At 53.0% G+C, this 19,384-nt stretch overlaps 1 protein-coding gene and 1 pseudogene across 1 annotated transcript; both read left to right on the top strand.

The window, feature by feature from the left end:
* Positions 1–6,394: 6,394 nt before the first annotated feature.
* LOC125538451 (BTB/POZ domain-containing protein At2g24240 pseudogene) lies at positions 6,395–7,704 on the top strand (annotated as a pseudogene).
* A 5,098-nt stretch (positions 7,705–12,802) lies between these two features.
* On the top strand, positions 12,803–14,788 carry LOC147992480 (uncharacterized). Its single transcript, XM_087539035.1, has 4 exons — positions 12,803–13,179; positions 13,254–13,668; positions 13,982–14,395; positions 14,495–14,788. The coding sequence occupies exons 1-4, from the start codon at positions 12,803–12,805 to the stop codon at positions 14,786–14,788; spliced, it is 1,500 nt and encodes a 499-aa protein (XP_087395161.1).
* Positions 14,789–19,384: the final 4,596 nt, after the last annotated feature.

Raw genomic sequence — 19,384 nt, 5'->3', positions numbered from 1 at the left:
ACAAAAACAAAAAACCATACTTAATTGGAGCTTTATTTTTTTTGTTCTTACACGGGCCGCTAATAAATAAAGAGTCAGAAAAGCGTCTGAATGGAATCGAGGCTCTGTTTCAGGTAGCAAAGTGGCAAGCAATCTATTTGTGCTGCAGCAATACTAGGCTTCACTCCGCTCATGATCTACTAATGACTTCTAGCATAAAAAAACACTTCTGGCCAAGTAAGCAACAGTATAGCATGCACTTATTAAATTCTTAAGAGTAGCACATGCATTGTCTGTTAAGGGCATCACCTGTTACAATTTGTGTTAAAATCTCCTAGGAGTTCAAAGGCTGGAAACAATCTACTATGGAGAAGTGAAGGACCCCAAGTACCTTAAGAGTAGCACATGCATTGTACAATTCTTCTTTACGAGTATCTCCGAAACCATCAGCGTTACCTGTAAAAGTGGTAGTCATCACATGGAAAAATTAGCCAAGCACAGCTGTAATATGGAAAGAAGCACTTCTGTATTTCTATTATATATGCTAGAGAAACTGATTTCTAGTGTTAAAACGTGTAGCTCTGTATACATAATTTTGGTAAGCTAGGCAGAAGCTTAAATATTCAGTGTACAGAAATAGTCATGTGTATGCATATGTTATACTTTGGTCAAGCGAATGGATGAAGACATGACCGCTCCTGGATATACAGAAAGATGGACAACAGTTACAAACAAGACAGAGAGAGATGACCTTGAGGTCATCGGCAGAAGGAGAATGATCGGAGGAGTAGCAGCCGGCCTCCGTCGTGAATCTGGAAGCACCAGTCTCGCCATGGCAAATCTGGCGCCGCCTCGATCTAGGGCCTCCCGGCAGGAGAGGGAGAGAAGGTGAGTGGAGGGCGCGACGGTGCACGGCCCGGAGAGCAGCATCAGAGGGCACCGACCGCACGGCCGCGTCGTCGTCGTCGACCGCACGACAATGGACGAAGTAGACGGAGTCATGGTGGACCTGCGCGCATGCATTGGGAGGGAAGGGAGGAAACCGCATGAGCAAAATCGAAACCAAGCAACAGAGAGAGACCGTGTGGGGGAGAGAGAGAGAGGAAACCTTCCATGGCCACGGCTGCCCTTGCGCGGTAGTGGATCCGGCGCTACGAGCAGAGGAAGAGCGGATCTGGGCGTGCCATGGCCGCCAGCTCACTTGCAGCCCTCTTCCCCCAAAGGGGATCGAGAGGTGGTTCAGTGAGAGAGAGAGAGCGGGGAGCTGAGGCCGTCCATCTCGGCCTTCTCGGGAGAGGGGGAGCCGGAGGAGGTGGGGATCCCGGGGAGATGAGGATGACGAGGAGCTGCGGGACTGCGGCAGGGATGCGGCGAAGTTGTCGAGGTCTAGGTCTGCGACGAAGGAGAGGTAGGGCGTGGCCGTGTGGGTGGGGAGGCAGAGGGTGAGGTGCGGGCGTCGGAACCCTAGGATGACGACGGCCTGGGTGGATGGATGGATCCCGGAGCGGAGCGGAGCGGAGCGGGTGGGGGCAGCGAGGTCGGGGCGGTGGGTGAGGAGGAAGGGGGCGGTGGGCTGGGAGAGGAGTGGATCGGGAATGGGGCGGCGGCGGCGGGGAGATGGGGGGAAGGGTGCGATTGATCTGAGCTAGGGTTTGGGCTGCGGGTGGGGGTATCTTTTTTTCTTTTCTTTTTCTGTAGATAGATGGATGGATGGATGGATGTGGGATGGAGAGATGGATGGATGGATGGACGCTATGTCATCAATCCTTGGGAAGAGTTCTCATTGGTTCGAAAATCAGTGATTTAAAATAGTTTTAAAGTACTAAAAATAGAGAGATTTTGTAAAGTAGATATCAAAAATGTTTTGCAAAAGGGCACCACACAAATTTTTACTAGAGTTATACTAAATTTTATGGATAAGGACCAATTTGTATGCATTTCTGATCTTTCTAGCTATTTTTAATCATTTTTCGAGTGCCCAAAAGGATGTTTTTTGTGAAGGACCTCCCAAATAATTGTTGCAAAATTGGGCCAAATAATTTTTCTAAAATACTAGGTCATATTTAATGCACAATTGACCAAATGGTTGGGTGTAAAAAGTTTTGATCCACCTCTGGTGAAAAAGAAAAATTTCCGTCGATTCAGTTGGAAGCGGGTCAAATTTGAACTGCAGCTACCTCATAGTTTGCTCTTTATTTTTTCCAAAAATAATTTCTAGGTACATAAGTATCTATTTAATCAGAGAAACACCAAAGAAATTCCAAGATTCAACCACTAGCAAGGAACGGTCAAGCCCGCCGTTTTGACCGCATTTTGAAACAGGCATAAAAAATTCAAAAAAATCAAAAAATTGGGAAACCTTCGCATTGTGTCATTATATGTGGCCAAGTTCCCAGGAAAATAATAAACTTGTAATATGGAAATTATTTTAAAAAAGTGTTCTAAAAAATGAGCTATCACGTGTGGAGATCAATGGCTTTCAAGCCAAATGATCAATCTTATGGCCACATTCATGGCATAGTTTGCTTACATGATCTCATATTGTGCACAAGGGTGCATGTTGGAATGGCAAACAATGTTGCCTAAGGAAGTTTTCATTTTCTTTGAACGAAAAAGCCATTTTCCATTTTTCAAGTGCCCAAAAGGAGGTTTTTTTGTGAAGGACCTCCCAAATAATTGTTGCAAAATTGGACCAAATAATTTTTATAAAATACTAGGCCATATTTAATGCACAATTGACCAAATGGTTGGGTGTAAAAAGTTTTGATACACCTCTCGTGAAAAAGACAAATTTTCGCCGATTCAGCTGGAAGCGGGTCAAATTTGAACTGTAGCTGCCTTCTAGTTTGCTCATTGTTTTTTCCAAAAATCATTTCTAGGTACATAAGTATCTATTTTATTAGAGGAACACCAAAATAATTCCAAGATTCAACCACTAGCTAGAAACGGTCAAGCCCGCCGTTTTGACAACATTTTGAAATGGGAATAAAAAATTCAAAAAATAAAAAAATTGGGAAACCTTCGCCTTGTGTCATTATATGTGGCCAAGTTCCCCTGAAAAATAATAAACTTGTAATATGGAAATTATTTTTAAAAAGTGTTCCCAGAAACGAGCTATCACGTGTGGAGATCAATGGCTTTCAAGCCAAATGATCAATCTTATGGCAACATTCGTGGCATAGTTTGCTTAAATGATCTCATATTGTGCACAAGGGTGCATATTGGAATGGCAAACAATGTTTCCTAAGAAAGTTTTCATTTTCTTTGGACGAAAAAACCATTTTCCATTTTTCGAGTGCCCAAAAGGAGGTTTTTTTGTGAAGGACCTCCCAAATAATTGTTGCAAAATTGTACCAAATCATTTTTATAAAATACTAGGCCATATTTAATGCACAATTGACCAAATGGTTGGGTGTAAAAAGTTTTGATCTACCTCTCGTGAAAAATACTAATTTCCGCCGATTCAGTTGGAAGCGGGTCAAATTTGAACTGTAGCTGCCTTCTAGTTTGCTCTTTATTTTTTCCAAAAATCATTTCTAGGTACATAAGTATCTATTTTATCAGAGAAACACTAAAAAAATTCCAAGATTCAACCACTAGCTAGGAACGGTCATTCCCGACGTTTTGACCGCATTTTGAAACGGGCATAAAAAATTCAAAAAAAAATCAAAAAATTGGGAAACCTTTGCATTGTGTCATTATATGTGGCCAAGTTCCCAGGAAAAATAACAAACTTGTAATACGGCAATTATTTTAAAACGTGTTCTCAGAAACGAGCTATCACGTGTGGAGATCAATGGCTTTCAAGCCAAATGATCAATCTTATGGCCACATTCATTGCATAATTTGCTTAAATGATCTCATATTGTGCACAAGGGTGCATATTGGAATAGAAAACAATGTTGCCTAAGGAAGTTTTCATTTTATTTGGACGAAAAAACCATTTTCCATTTTTCGAGTGCCCAAAAGGAGGTTTTTTTGTGAAGGACCTCCAAAATAATTGTTGCAAAATTGGACCAAATCATTTTTCTAAAATATTAGGACATATTTAATGCACAATTGACAAAATGGTTGGGTGTAAAAAGTTTTGATCCACCTCTCGTGAAAAAGACAAATGTCTGCCGATTCAGGTGGAAGCGGGTCAAATTTGAACTGCAGCTGTCTCATAGTTTACTATTTATTTTTTCCAAAAATCATTTCTAGTTACATAAGTACCTATTTAATCAGAAATACATGGTTTGGTGGTGATACGTCGAGGTTTGGGCAGTGGCCGAGGGCCCCAACTCTAGAGCGCGTAAACTCGCATGCCCGCCGCGTGGTCACCACGTGACCATGGCGTTGTCATGTGTTCTGAGCGGCATAGGCATGTCTAGTGGATTGGGAACTCCCTAGGTAGGTTCTAGGAAGAAAATTACAACATAAGATTCTCACGAGGAGACCGATCGATGCTCAAACATGAATTAGCAGCCAAGTGTTTGATTAGCGGTACAGGAAATGTACATAGCTAATGGGCGTGTGTTTTGGCTGAGGATGATCAGTTACTAAGAAGACCGTCTTCACAAATTTTCAACTCAAAAGGAAGAACCTAGGTGGTACTTGCTTTGCAAAGTACCACACTAGACATAAATACGAATGTTGAAGCTGGGCTCAAAATAATGAATGGATTGAGCTGGCATTTGGTGGAGGATGGTTATTTGGGCATAGGAAAGCACTGTAGAAAATGGATACTATTTGAACATGCCAAAGTGGTACTTCCTTCACAAACTGTTGTTCTGAACAGAATAGGAAAATGAATATTTTTGAATTATTTTTGAACTAGGCAAGGAAGGTTTTTTTTTTACATATTTGACTTATATATGACCCAAAGAATTTATGAGATTTTTTCACAACCTAGGGCAAAAACTGCCACATGGACATGACACATAGGCAAAACTGATGAGGTGGCGCCTAGTCATAGAAACCCACCACAATTTACAAGGCTATGACCATCTATATTGGTCGTTAACAACTAGAAATAAAGTAGCGGACTAGCGTTGTTTGCTTTATGACCATTTTGTGTAAGGAAATTACGACCTTTCTGACCAAAATGGTCGCAATGGTTTAGGGTTTGGAGCCCCCCGAAGAGCTTTTGACCAATTGGTCTCAAATGGTCATAGATCTATGACCAATTCTTTCAAGGTCACTGACAGAAGGTCACTAGTTGATATATTTCTTGTAGTGCTCAAAGGTAAACAACTCAATCGAGGATGGCTTTGTGTATCCATCATATGGGGCGATGATCGCTGGGTTGCCCCGGAAGTGCCATGGTCCTCCCTGTGTGATGCGTTCCCAATCCCCCAAACAGTCAAATTGCATCTGGAACAGATTTTCCTCCAAAGTTTTGATCTTGACTGGCCTGGCTAGATCCCATGCGGATCTCATGTTCCGGAAGAACCAGTAGTTGCTGAACCCCTTGTCCATATGAACTCGGGCCAGGATCATCCACCGGAGTTTCTCCTCCGTCGGGGCATCATCATCCTCGAAGATCACATCATCAAGGTCATCTTCTTTGAGGGCCAACTCCTGCATCATCTCCTCCAGCTTTCCTTTTCCTTTGCGATCAGCCACCGACAGAAAACCGATCTCTCACGGAGAAAAACCATATCCCTCCGGAGGTAGAAGATCGATCCAAGCCTGGAAGGCAGACAGAGCTACCCCCACGGCCGGCCCGAGGTCCGATCCCATGACTGTCGGCGAGAAGGAAGGTAAGAATCTCAACGTCGCCAGAGGCGGCAAGAGGAGACAAAACCCTAGCTAGGGGGAAAACAAGAAAATAAATACTCAGTACCATGTTTTTATATTCATCGCTTGGGCCAATAGAAATACGAGGCAGTAGCAGAGAGTTCAGTACTAGCAGCAATTGGTCGATGTTTAGTACAGTGCGTATTTGACACTTCTCTTGAGGTTAAAAAATGCTCTTTTTTTGTCCCTTTCAAAAGATTGGAGTACAGCAACCCTGGAGACTGATTACTACTACATGATTCAGTTCAAAATCCATATAGTTTTATGATCCCAGTGCAAAGGAATTGACATTTTAGTTACCATCTCTCTATGTAGTAGTGTGCTGTGAAACTTTATTGAAGTTACTAGGATGAAATATATTTGGTTGCTGTCCGTTGTTGTCACTAATAGTCAATAGAGCTGCGATGCATACCCAAGTTTCTTGAAAATTGTTGTCATTGATAGAGCTGTGATGCATATATGTATGAATGTAGCTACTGTACCCTGGTTAGAAAGCTGTAGCTAATGCATGAATCTCTCATTGTTTTCTTTTTATTCAAGGTCTTACGAAATCAGGAAGTTGTAGCCCAAGCCCAACGAAGGCCAAGTTTGTTGACAGGTCCACTGCGCGGAAGTCTTGTGCGCACAGCCGGCAATGTGCACGCCACAACCAGCTGCCGGTCGCATCCGGCTGAACGTCGGCGGGCAGGTGTTTGAGACGACGACTGACACGCTGACGCTCACAGGCGCGGGCGAGGGAACCATGCTCGGTGCTATGTTGGAACCCTGCTGGAATGCCGGCGTCACCGGCGGCGTGCCCGAGTACTTCATCGACCGCAACCAGGCCTGCTTCGCCTCGCTCCTCGACATGCTCCGCACGGGCGCGAGCTCCACGTCCCTCCCGGTGTCCCAGACCGGGTGCTCTTCCGCGAGGCAAACTACTACGGCCTTCTCGATCGCGTCCGCGCCGCTCGCATTGGCGAGCTCAATCTCGACAGGGTCCGGCTGGCCGCGTCCATGCCGCCTGGGCATGCACCGGTGGCCTGCCCGGCCGTCCGTGCGGCGCCCGACGGGGGGTGCTCCGTCACGCACGGCCCCATCGTCGGTCAGAGCGTCGAGGAGCGTCAGCCAGTCTGCCTCACGCTCACGCCTGTTGAGCCGGTCCGCGATGCTGTCTACCTCAGCGACACCACGCTCCTCGTTGGGGGCCGCGGCATGGCAGCTTTCTCCGTGCTCACCGGCGATCTGAGTCACCACTTCCGCAAGAAGACAGCTTCGCTTTTTAACGCGAGGGCGCTGGCCTTTGACCAGCAAACAAACGTCTTTGCTAGCTGCAACAACTCGGGCATAACTCAAGGAATTGGCTACGGCATCGGTGTTTGGGACTGCATCACCGGCGAACAGGCAAGCTCTTTCTTTGACCCGAAGTACGTCGACGCTCTGACCGACGCCAGCAAGCACCAACGCTCTCATGGCGGTCAAGGCATGCTCACCGAAAGATGCTTTCTCGCCGTCTTCCATCACTCTGGTGGATTTCCGAGATATGAGTGTTGTGTGGTCATGGTCCGCCGGCAGCCGGAGATTGAACCAAAGGCGTGTTGCCGATGCCGTCGTGATGGAGGACGAGAGGTCGGTCGGCTTGATCAGCGAGAACCATTATCTCGGGTTCCTCGACATCCGTTCTCAGGGCTCTGTCCAGGAGCCGTGGACATATCAGAGCAAGGTGACGACCCCGATGTGCTATCCGAGCTCGCCGTGCACGGCGGACTGCTCTTAGCGTCCAAGGATGACATCATCTCGGTGTATGGTGGCCCAAATCATGACCGCCTGAGGCTGGCGCTGCGTGGGAGCCAAGGCGGTGGCGCCATTGCTGACTTATCGGTTGGGGTCGACCGTCTCTTCGCGGTGCATCATGAGGACAACTTGCTGGATGTGTGGGAGACACTGCCACCTCCCATCGCCTAATATTTAGGCTATCGTCATTGATCTACATTCGTACCAGTCTACCGGGGCTTGCATAGTGAGCCGGCTTCAGATCGTAATATATATATTTGTGCTTTGGAGGTGTACTGTGCTTTCGTGATGAATTGCTGGGTGGTTAGTTGTACGTCTGAGCAGAAGATGAACTGAGGTAAGATGAAGGGTTTAATTTGAGTCGCACCTGCTTAATTAGATGAACTGAGGTAAGATGAAGGTAGACCTCACTTGCCAGCGCTCCCCTATAACTTGCATGCACAGACCAAGGGACTGATTAGTAGTATTCCAAACATTGCAAATGATGTTCACTGGCAACCTTCGACCGTAGGTTCTGCCTTGATCCAAGGCCAATATGCTACTCCCTCAATGGCAACATTCTCAAGTCAAGTGATGTGTATGCTCAGCCTTCGACCATGGCTTCTCCGTTGATTGAAGGCTGATATGGCAATGCATCCATGCTAACATTCTCAAAAGATGTGTATGGGCAGCCTTTGACCATGCCTCCTCCTTCCGTCCAAGTTCAGCAAGAAGCCACATTATCCTCGTCAGTTAGAAAGTTACACATTTCGAAAAATTTCAGTTCTGGACCTATAACATGTTTTCTGTTTTAACATGTGACTGTGGCATGGTTGAAGGTTGGTGATTTCTCATATGCTTTCAAGAACAATTTGATCTTTCATTCTGACATAGTGCCAGATCATGAAAATATGGAACCTTTGCCTTGTAATATCTATAGGATTATCTCTTTGTTCTCATAGGGCTGCTTCTAGGAATGCTACTCCTTAATGTTCAAATTATTGTCCAATTTGAATCCATTTGCAATCACTTTCCAATCAGGGCTATTTGAGTACAATGAAATGTTCAGAAATTTAAAATGTGAAAATCAGCACGCTTTTGCTTTTGATACATTGATGTCATCCTTCTAACAAAACTCAAGCGAGGTTCTCTCTTGTACTCCCTCCGAACGGAGGGAGTAAAAGCTAGCAGGACCTAGTTTGCTTTCCTCTTTGCAACAAAATCAAGATATGAGCATGTAAAAAACAAATTAGCTGTGAAAAACCCCCCGACATCAGTGGTGATACAGAACATCAGTTTTTTATAAGTAAAATTATAGGTGATCGCAAGTACCTATCCTTTTACAGATCAGAACATTTGCAATTAACAATTCTGAACAATTTACAGGTGCTGTTCTTCGAGACTCCTCAGGTAGCTTCCTGGCTGGACGTTCCCGGTTCATTCCCTATGCTGCTTCTGTCTAAACTATGGAGGCGATGGCCCTTCGAGATGGTTTACTGCTAGCAAATGAGGTTGGTTGTAATCACCTTTAAGCAGAGTCTGATTGCATGGGTGTTATAGTTGCATTATCGGGGGAGGAGGGATGGCACTCGCGTGTGCTGGCTCTGGCGACACCCTGGTCGCCTCGGCGGCGCCGCCGCTGCCGCCCTCGTCCCTGGCCTCGCCCGCGGCCGGCCCGCCGGCGCCCCCCTCACCTGATTCCCCACCGTCTTCTCCGGTTGTCCCTCCGCGCGAGTCCTAGGCGGACCTCGCCGAAGCTGCCGATGTGGCTGCGGGCCGCCCCATCGCCTGCCGCGACCGCATCCCGCCCCGCGCTCCGGTCCGGCCGCCTCCATCCGTCCCTGCGGTGGCCCGACTCCCAGGGGTGGGAGTTCGGCCTCCCGCGGGACCGACCGGCGCCACCGGCGGCCGTCGGGCGCGCTGCTGTCTGCTGGGTCGAAAGGGGACGCCTTGGGGTCTCGGGCCCCTCCCCGGCGGCGTCGTGCTGGCGGCTGGGGCGTCGCCGGCCGCGCCGACCGTGGTGTTGCGCCGTACTCCTAGCGGTCCCCCACGTTGGCGGCATCCGCCTCTGCTCCGGCCGGCCAGTCGCCAGTGGCGGCGCCCGCGCTCTCGGGCATCCTTGTCCGGAGAGCCCCCTTTCGCCCGTTCATTTCCTCCTTCGGGGCTGCTCCCTCCCTGTCTCCAGCCGGCCGGCGTGCCATGCCCTGGCCGCGCCGCCCCCGTCCTGCCCCGGCGGCGACCTCCGCGGCGGCGCCTGGGGAAACCCTCGTGCCCCGGTTGGTTACCCCGGGCCGGTCATTTCGGGCTGCGCTGCTGCTGGGCCTCCCTGGGGTCCAACCAGTCGGGCCTTCCTCCGGGCTGTCGGCTGCTGCCCCCCAGGTGGGATGCGGGCCGCCGACCGCTGCGTGGGCCGGCCGTCCAGCCCGGCCGCGTGTGGTGTGGCCCAGCAGCGCCCCCCGGCGCGGTCCCCGTCCCGGCGCTCGATTTGGCCCCGTGTAGGGTTTCCCCATGCCCCCCGTGCCTCGCCCCTCGCTCCCCATCCCGCCGCCACGCAGGCCGCCTCCCTTGTCCCCTCCGGCCGCTGCGCCCCCTCGCCCCCCTCCCCCGCCGGCCAAGCCCCGGGACTGGGGCGATGCCGAGCCCCGCCCGAAGCGGCGTGTGGATGACCGCCGGGATCCTCCGCGCTCCTCCCCCGACGGCCTCCGACGGGAGGCTGACCTCTGGAGCCAGCTCACCTCCCGCCCGGCTCGCCACTCCCCTGCTCGCGACTCCCACGACCCCCGCCGCTCCCCTCCCCACCAATCACGCCGCTCCCCGGCGCGGGATGACCACCGTTCACACTCGCCAGCCCGCCGGGATCCGCCTCAGGAGGACTCTTGGGACCGGGCCAACTCGCCTGCCCAGCGCTCTCCTGCCCGAGGCCGGTCACCGACCCGGCGCTCGCCGGCCCATGACGGCCGTGGCTCCCGCCGGCCTTCCCCTCCGCGTCAGGCTCCTCCCGCCTCCGGGTCCACCACCCCTGAGAACCGGCATTACCAGCCCCCGCGCGCCCAAGCCGCTTTTCCGCCATCTAACGGTGGCAACGGGAACCGTGGGCGCCCGGGCGCTAAGAAGAAGAAGAAGGGGCCGCCTCGCCCTCCACCTGCCGCCTCCTCCGCCGCCGTGGTGACCCCGGCCTCGGGTGCCGTCGCCGCCCCCGAGGGTCCGCCGTGCTTCAACTGCGGCCTGTCTGGCCACTTCCAGGTGGCTTGCCCCAACCCATCGACCTGCTACCTCTGCAAAGATGCCGGGCACCCTGCGGTTCTCTGTCCGGAGCGCCCGGTCACGGAGGAGATCATGATGTACGGCCATGGCATCGAGGACATGGGCTTCTTCCACATTGAGGTGCCGGAGCTCCTGCCTCCCTCCCCCTCGCTCCTGGCCCTTGTGACGGTCGTGGGGGAGGGCGTCGCCACTCCGGAGCTGATCGAGGCTGAGCTCAACCACCTCTGCCGATGCAAGTGGGATTGGCAGGTGACCTCCACCGCGCCCAACGCCTTCTCGGTGATCTTCCCCGACGCCGTGAGCATGGGCCTCTGCACCCGTGGCGACAGCATCACCTTGGCCCTCAACGGGATTGTGGTGAACATCTCCGAGCCGAGGTGGGATCCCAAGGCCGTGGCGGTCCTCGACACTGCTTGGCTCCTCATCGCTGGCCTCCCAGACGTGGCCCAGTCTGAGCGGGTCATTCGCAGTATGTCCAAGATCCTGGGCAAGGTGGTGGTGGTCGACGAGCTCTCTCTGCGCAAGGAGGAGGAGGTCCGGGTCAAGGTGAAATGCCTGGACTCCTCCAAGCTCCACACCATGCTTCGGGTCTTCTTCAACGACGACGGATACGACCTCACCATCTGCCCCGAGCCGCCGAACCACATCGGCCGCCCCCGCCTCTTCGCCGATAGTCCCCAGGGGGGCGGGCCCGCGGATGCCGATGGCTCCCATCACCGGCGCCCCCGCCACTCCCGCTTCGACGACCACGAGGAGGACGACGACATCTCTGAGCGCTCCCGCTCCCCATCTCGTGAGCCCGCCAACCCCCCTCGGGTCGCGGCGGCTCTGGGCAGGGCCGCACCCGAGTGTCTGCCGCTGACCTCGCGGTGGCTCTTCAGCTGCCCGCACCCCCTGTGGCGCCCTCTCCCCCTGCCTCGGTGTCGGCCAGTGACATCTCGAGTGTTGGTCTGCTCGTCGTGCCCCCCTCGTCGCCCCGTTCTCCGTCCGCCGCTCCTCTCCATCGGATCCGGAACCACCGTCCCCCCCGGCCCCGACCCCTCCGGTCCTCACGGGTGGTGATGGTGGGACCCCTCCCCTCAGAGAGCCCTCTCCGGTGCTCCCGCCTGTGGGGGATGCGTCTGGTGATACCCTGGTGCTCGTCGCCCCACTTCCCCCGCTGGTGGCCCCCAACGCCCACCCCACTTCCCCTGCCTCCCCGGCTTCGGCAGTGGCTGTGGTCATCACCACTCCGGTCTCCGTGATCCCTCCCCAGACGGTGGCGTACACCAGGCGGCCCCTCTCCTCCTCGACGCCGGTGACGGCGTCTCGCCGCAGCGCCCGCCTCGATGCGGCCCGCCCGGCCGATGCCTCAGTTCCGTCCATCGCCGAGCGTGTTGAGATCCGGGCGGCTGCCCGGAACCTCGAGCCAGGTGTGGATTCCGCCCTCCCCAGTTCTTCCTGTTGTTCCTTTTCCACGCTTGAGGACGTTCCTCTTAGAGACCTTGCCAAGGTGGCCACTGACTCGGCCATCATTTTCAGGGGGAAGTGAGTCCCCCCTTGGAGCAGATCGCGGCCATTAGGGTTCGCGAGATCCTGGATGGCAAGCTGGCTGAGACTCGGGCTCGCCTGCGTAGGACCCTTGAGGACCAGACTGCCCGTACCGCTGTTCAGGCCCCTCCGGTGGTCGACGGGGCTATTCATGGGCGCACTCGGTCCCGCACTGCTGCTCTCCGCGCCCAAAGCGCATCTCGTGTCCTGGGGTCAAGCAGCCCCCTGATGGGGGCTTAGATGCGGGCCCTTTTTTGGAACATCCGCGGCTTCGGTCATGATGGCCGACGCCGCCAACTAGTCGAATACATGCGTGACGAACACATCGACGTCATTGCGATCCAGGAAACCTTGCGTACTGAGTTCTCCCTCCATGAGCTTGACTGCCTCAGCTCTCACCTCTTCGCCTGGCATTGGCTCCCTTCTAGTGGAACCACGGGCCACTCCGGTGGCATCCTCTTAGGGGGTTAAGTATGCCACCTTCGAGGTGGGCGGCATGGACCGGGGCGAATTCTTCGTTAGCATGGAGATTCTTGAGCGAGCTCTGAACTTCAAATGGGAGGTCGTGATTGTCTATGGTCCGGCGGATCACCGTCGTTCCCCGGCCTTCCTTGCGGAGCTCCACCAAAAGATCTCCGCCTCCCTCCTCCCAGTAGTTGTGGGCGGAGATTTTAACCTAATCTGTTCTCCGGACGAGAAGAATAATGATAGGATTAACCTCCCCCGGATGCAGTTGTTCAACGACTGGATCGCGGAGCTCGGCCTCCGGGAGATCGAGCGGACGGGGGCGCGATTCACCTGGACTAACCGCCAGGCCGACCCGACGCGATCCGTCTTGGATCGTGTCCTAGTTTCCCCGGAGTGGGAATTGAGGTGCCCCCTGACCTCGCTCCGGGCGATTACCCGGATTGGGTCTGACCACGTCCCTCTCCTCCTATCCTCTGCAGACGAGCGCCCCCCCTCCCGCCGCGGTTTAGGTTTGAGTCCTTTTGGCTCAACCAGGCCGGCTTTCGGGATGCGGCCTCTGCTCGTTGGACTCTTGCTCGCGCCTCTCCCCATCGCTCCATGTCCGCCGTTGACTCGTGGCACTTCTGCGCCAAGCTTGCCCGCCAATTCATGAAGGGCTGGGGCGTTAATCTTGGTCGTGACCTCCACGAGCGTAAAAGATCTCTCCTGTTGGCTATTCAGGCTCTGGACGCCCGGGCCGACTCCTCCGGGCTCTCCCCAGATGAGTGGATGCTGAGATATGATCTTGAGGATAGACTCTCCTCCATCTACACAGATGAGGAGGCATACTGGAGGTTGCGTGGTACCCAAAGATGGGTGCTCCGCGGCGATGCGAACACCGCATATTTCCAGGCGGTTGCGAATGGCCGACGCCGGAGAAATTCCATCCACTGCTTGTGGGAGGATGACGCCCCCCTTGTCCGCCCCGCGGCCATTCGGGCTCATGTAGACGGCTTCTACAAAGCCCACTTTACCCCCACCCCTCGGGTGGGGCTAGTCTCGCCCCCGACACTTGGACGGGGGTGGAGTTGGTTTCTGACGAGGCCAACGCGGCCCTTGTTGCCCCCTTCGCCGAAGAAGAGGTACTCGCGGCCATTAAAGGAATGAACCCCTCCTCGGCCCCGGTCCGGATGGCTTGCCTGTTACGTTCTTTAAAACGTTCTGGCAGACAGTCAAACCTGAGGTCATGTCCCTCTTTGAGGAGTTCTATTCGGGCTCTATGGACCTTGGACGCCTCAATTATGGGATCATTACCCTCATCCCAAAGGTTCCGGGCGCCTCTGATATTCGCCAGTTCCGTCCCATCACCGTGATTAACGTGATATTCCGGATCCTGGCCAAAGGTTATGCCAATAGGGTGACCCTGCTTGCTAACTCGATCACTCACCCGAACCAATCGGCCTTCATCCAAGGCCGGTTTATTTTAGATGGCGTGTTGGTCTTCCATGAAGTCCTTCATGAAGCTCGGGTGAAACAACATCGTGCTATCTTCCTGAAGCTGGACTTTCATAAAGCTTATGATACTGTGCACTGGCCTTTCCTTCAGGAAGTGCTGCTGCGTAAGGGCTTTGACGACCGCTGGGTGACTCGCGTGATGCAATTAGTCTCCTATGGGCGGACCGCGGTGAACATCAACGGCGAGATTGGGCCATACTTCCCCACTCTCTGTGGGGTGCATTAGGGGGACCCGTTCTCGCCGTTCCTGTTCAACATGGTGGTCGATGCTCTGGCCGACATCCTGGACAAAGCCAAGCGTGCCGGCCATATTCACGGCATTGTCCCCCACCTAGTCGGAGGGGGAGGGGTCTCCCTCCTTCAATATGCGGATGACACCATAATAATGGTTGAAGGTTCTACTCAGGACGTGGCTAACCTGAAGTTCCTCCTCCTGTGCTTCCAGCTGATGTCGGGCCTAACGATCAACTTCGATAAGAGCGAAGTGATGGTTCTTGGTTACCCTCCGGTGGAAGCTTAGCCTATCGCTGACCGACTTAACTGTCGGCTGGGTTCTTTCCCCACGACCTACCTGGGGATCCCCATTAGTGATTCGTGCCTCACCGTGCCTCACCGTGGCGGACCTGCGCCCCACGGTGACCCGTATGCAACATCGCGTCGAGCCTTGGAAAGAGCGCTGGCTATCGAAGGCTGCACGTGTGATTCTCATCAACTCCTCTCTCGCCAGCCTTCTTTGGTACCTCATGAGCTTTTATAGCCTCCATGAAACGCTGCACACGGAAATTGCCAAGTACCAATCCAGGTTCTACTGGGCTGGCGAGGATGACAGACTGAAGTACAATATGGTTAGTTGGCCGGACATATGTAAACCCAAGGACCAGGGGGGTCTGGGGATTTTGTCCTCCCGACGCATGAACATCGCCCTCCTGACCCTGTGGCTATGGCGTATTGCTAATGGTGACGGAGGGCTTTGGCTCACCATCATCCGGAACAAGTACCTCCGTGGACAGCCTCTGGCTTTCTGTCAGCGTTCGGGCGGATCCCAGTTTTGGCAGGCCGTCATTTAGCTGCTCCCTGTGCTTCGCATTGGCATGTCCATCTCGGTTGGGTCTGGGTCCGTGACCCTGTTCTGGTTTGATCGATGGATCGGCGACACCCCTCTAGCCGCCCGCTTTCCTGAACTCTTCGCCATTGCTGTTGACCCGCGGCTCTCTGTTGATACGGCCCTTATTGACTTAGGGCGCCTCGCGTTTCGCCGCCCTTTTGGCCCGTCCGAAGTGGCCGCCTAGGATGCCCTCCTCGAGGACATCGTCCTTCTCCCGATGAACGTCACCGACACCCCGGACGCCATCTCTTGGCGCCTAGAATCTTCCGGACGCTTCTCTACTAAGTCCCTATACGCGGCCATCGCGCCTTCGCCCGCCCCCGAGCCCTTCAGTTTGATCTGGGATATCCGCCTGCCAGTGAAGGTTAGGATCTTCCTTTGGCAATGGATCCGTGGACGCCTCCCCTCCGGAGTCGAAGTCCTCAAGCGTAACGGGCCTAGAGATGGGCTTTGCCCCATGTGCGGCACGGTGGAGGACGCTAACCACATCTTCTTCGCGTGCTCCATGGCCCAGTTTCTTTGGTCCTGTTTCCGCGAGACGGTTGGTGGACAGTGGTGCAATTCCAATTTCCCCGACCTTCTCGAAGAGATCCATGCCTCCCCCCCTCACTACCGACATATCCGTTGGCTCTGCGTAGGGGTCCTTGCCTGGACGCTGTGGACTATCCGCAATAAGCTTGTCATCCAAAAGGTCACTCTCAGACGTGCTACTGACGCCATTTTTAAAATGTGTGGGTACCTGCAGCTTTGGCGGCCGCTTAGCCGCCCTCAGGATCGGGACGTCATCAACACCCTCCTCGCCGACCTTCGATCGCTCGCCTTCCGCCTGGCGCCACCACTTCCGCCCCCCCCCCCCCTCCCCGAAGCCCGACTAGATGCAGCCGTTTATTTCTGTTCTAGGGCTTGTTGAGCTGTGCCCTCAGCATTAACCCTTTTGGATCCTGTGTTTTGTCTGAACTTGGTGTGTGTGTGTGTGTGTGTGTTTGAACCTCTGTGGATTGTTGGCTTGGGCTTGGGCTTAATAATATAAAGCGGGGCGAAAGCCTTTTTCGGTATAGTTGCATTATCTGGAACAAGTCAGTGGTATGATCAAGTAGCCCCGATTTATGCATCGTGCACGGAAATTGCTCGAGATGTTGGTTTGGTTAATTTTATGCATTTTTCATAGGGAAGCTAATGTAATGGCGCACGAACTAGCTAGGTTTTGTTTTTCACAGAAAGTTGATTGTATTTGGCACGATGATGCCTCTAGCTTTATTCTGCAGTTCTTGTTGAATGATGTAAACATTTTTTGAAGTAATAAAATGTGCCCTGATGGCTCTCCCTAAAAAAGTTCAATCTGTTATAACCATTATGTTCATCATAAGCTTCTGAATCTTGAAGTTCATTGAAGAAAGTAGCAAAAGAACATGCTTCCTTCCAATCCAGTGAGCACAACATCAGCCAGTTACATCTTTTGTGACCTCGCCATGACAAGTTGACAACACAGAAACAATACCACTTAGCTTTTCCTTCTTCAATGGAATCTTAGCCGCTCTTCCTTTACAAAAAACACAGCCATTCCAGAAGGGTTTCCTTAGCGATTTCAAAGTGTCCCGATAAATCTGAAGATGAACACATTTTCTGCCCTGAACATGAGCATCTCATCAATGGTGGAATTTCACAGCAGCAAGGCCATGAACAAAAATCAAGAGGCGACAGCATCAAGGACCACCATGAAAATTAGCATCACCCAGTGGCTTGCACTCCCAGGAACACAGTTGAAAACAACTTTAGCAGAGTGGAACTGTTGAACTAAAAGTAGAATATAGACCCTGTTACAGTGGATGTCCCTCAACTCCCCTCCAAAGCCTCAAAAAACAATGAAGGTGAGCCATTCACATCAACTCCTCTCCGAAGCCTCGAAAAACAATGCCTCATCCCACAAGATTAAGCTTGTCTTTCCTGATAAAGCGGCTAAAGATGGCCTCGTAAAGATACTGCATCGACTATCATAGTTAGTATTAGCATCAAGTAGAATCCTAAACTGAGAATGAGCAGTCCGGCCAAATGTCAATAACAAAGAAGCAACCCAAGAATACGAAATGGCCAGAGCAATCCGACCTTCAGGTTGATGAATAGAGTTCCAGGAACTTGTGAGCATTCTTACACAAAATTATCATGCAGTGTTCCAATGTCTGGAGTAGCAGGAAACATGTTAGTCAAACACAGAGGTGACTTAATACTGTTTTATCCACAAAGCATGCAATCCAGCTAAAGAGTCGAGACCTCGACGATGCTGCCAAGTAATAATGGGTTCGCCGAGAAAAGAAAAACTGCTGCACTGTCGATCAGTCATCCTGCAACAGTTGCACAGGGGTAGTCAGGACAAAGACTAACCGGGGATAGCGGTGAAAGCTTTGCAATCCCAGCTGCCACTCTTGATAACCAGCAAGCTGCACAAATCAAACAGATAAGCTTAACTTAACCAAAGGATCAAGTCACTCCATGTCTCCACCTAGCTAGCAGCCCCTGCCACGCTCCCTCGTCTCCTCGCACGCCCTCACTCTCCACCCCTGCACCCTCCGCAGGTCCAGAGCCAGCCCCAGCGCCTCCGTCTCCTTGCCCCATCACGACCCGCCTCCGCATCGTTATCGATGACGAACATGGGGTTTGGTGTTAGGTACCAGGTCGATCTACTACTAGCTCACGATACAAGCCCGAATTTGAATTACAAATCGAGTCTCTTTGTTCTTGAGAAGGAAGAAGGGTAGGTAGGTGGGGAAAGAGGAAGAAGCCGCCGTTCGTTCTGATCCAGCCTGGATGCCGATCCCCTCGTCCCTGTGGGTTAAGTAGCGAGCTGCCAGGCGAGCGGGCTCAACGGGCCCATTCTGGCCCGACGAATCTTCTGTTGGGCTGCACGATCCTCTTGGGTCGGCTGTTGACGCGCCTTGGTGTGAAGCCTTCGACTGCCTTGGTTGTACGTGCGCTGACATCCCCTCCTCCTTGAGAGCTGGCTTGCCCACAAGCCGGAAAGCGCTCGCGTATGGACTTGGCGTCTTCCCAGGTGGCGTCGAGGAGCGCATGAGTACTTGTTCACGCCGGCCTTGGGGAGTGTTGCGCCAGCGTGTGTCGATGATCTCCACCGGCGACAGTGGCTCCTCCGGTGGAACGGGCAGCTTGTCTTCCACCATCGTGTTGTTGGAGAGCGCTCGCCGCAGCTGAGAGACGTGGAAGACAGGGTGGACCTTGGCGCCGGCAAGGAGCTCCAGTTCGTACGCGACGGGGTTGACGACGCAGATGGTCTTGAAAGGTCCGAAGTAGCGGAAGGAGAGCTTGTGGTTGGTGCGACGTGCCACCGTCGTTTGCACGTAGGGTTGGAGCTTGACGAAGACGACATCCCCGACGACGAAGGAGCGATCAGTGCGCTTCTTGTCAGCCTACGCCTTCATGATGTTGCACGCTTGATGGAGGTGCTCGGCCAGCACTTGCCGCATATGCTTGCGCTCCTCGAGCCAGTCCTTGAGGGAGGGAATGGAGCAAGTAGAGGCCGCCTCGATGCCCCAATGACGTGGTTCATGCCTGAGGGAGTCCTGGATTAGGGGGTGTTCGGATAGCCGAACTATACCTTCAGCCGGACTCCTGGACTATGAAGATACAAGATTGAAGACTTCGTCCCGTGTCCGGAAGGGACTTTCCTTGGCGTGGAAGGCAAGCTTGGCGATACGGATGTTCAGATCTCCTACCATTGTAACCGACTCTATGTAACCCTAACCCTCTCCGGTGTCTATATAAACCGGGGGGTTTCAGTCCATAGGACAACATACAAATCAACAATCATACCATAGGCTAGCTTCTAGGGTTTAGCCTCTCTGATCTCATGGTAGATCTACTCTTGTACTACCCGTATCATCAATATTAATCAAGCAGGACGTAGGGTTTTGCCTCCATCGAGAGGGCCCGAACCTGGGTAAAACTTCGTGTCCCTTGCCTCCTGTTACCATCCGGCCTAGACGCACAGTTCGGGACCCC

Source organism: Triticum urartu, chromosome 1A (assembly GCF_056163025.1).
Source record: "Triticum urartu cultivar PI428250 chromosome 1A, HENAU_Tu73, whole genome shotgun sequence".
Taxonomy (NCBI): domain Eukaryota; kingdom Viridiplantae; phylum Streptophyta; class Magnoliopsida; order Poales; family Poaceae; genus Triticum; species Triticum urartu.
The sequence above is the reverse complement of the archived record's forward strand: the minus strand, read 5'-3'. Positions and strand labels throughout refer to the sequence as shown.

Excerpts from the sequence above, each read along its gene's own strand:
- LOC147992480 (XM_087539035.1), top strand. The coding sequence starts at position 12,803 with ATGGACCGGGGCGAATTCTTCGTTAGCATGGAGATTCTTGAGCGAGCT. Across the intron at positions 13,180-13,253 it reads TCCCCGGAGTGGGAATTGAG|ACGAGCGCCCCCCCTCCCGC; the intron begins GTGCCCCCTGAC and ends TATCCTCTGCAG. Across the intron at positions 14,396-14,494 it reads AGGGCTTTGACGACCGCTGG|GGGGACCCGTTCTCGCCGTT; the intron begins GTGACTCGCGTG and ends GGGGTGCATTAG.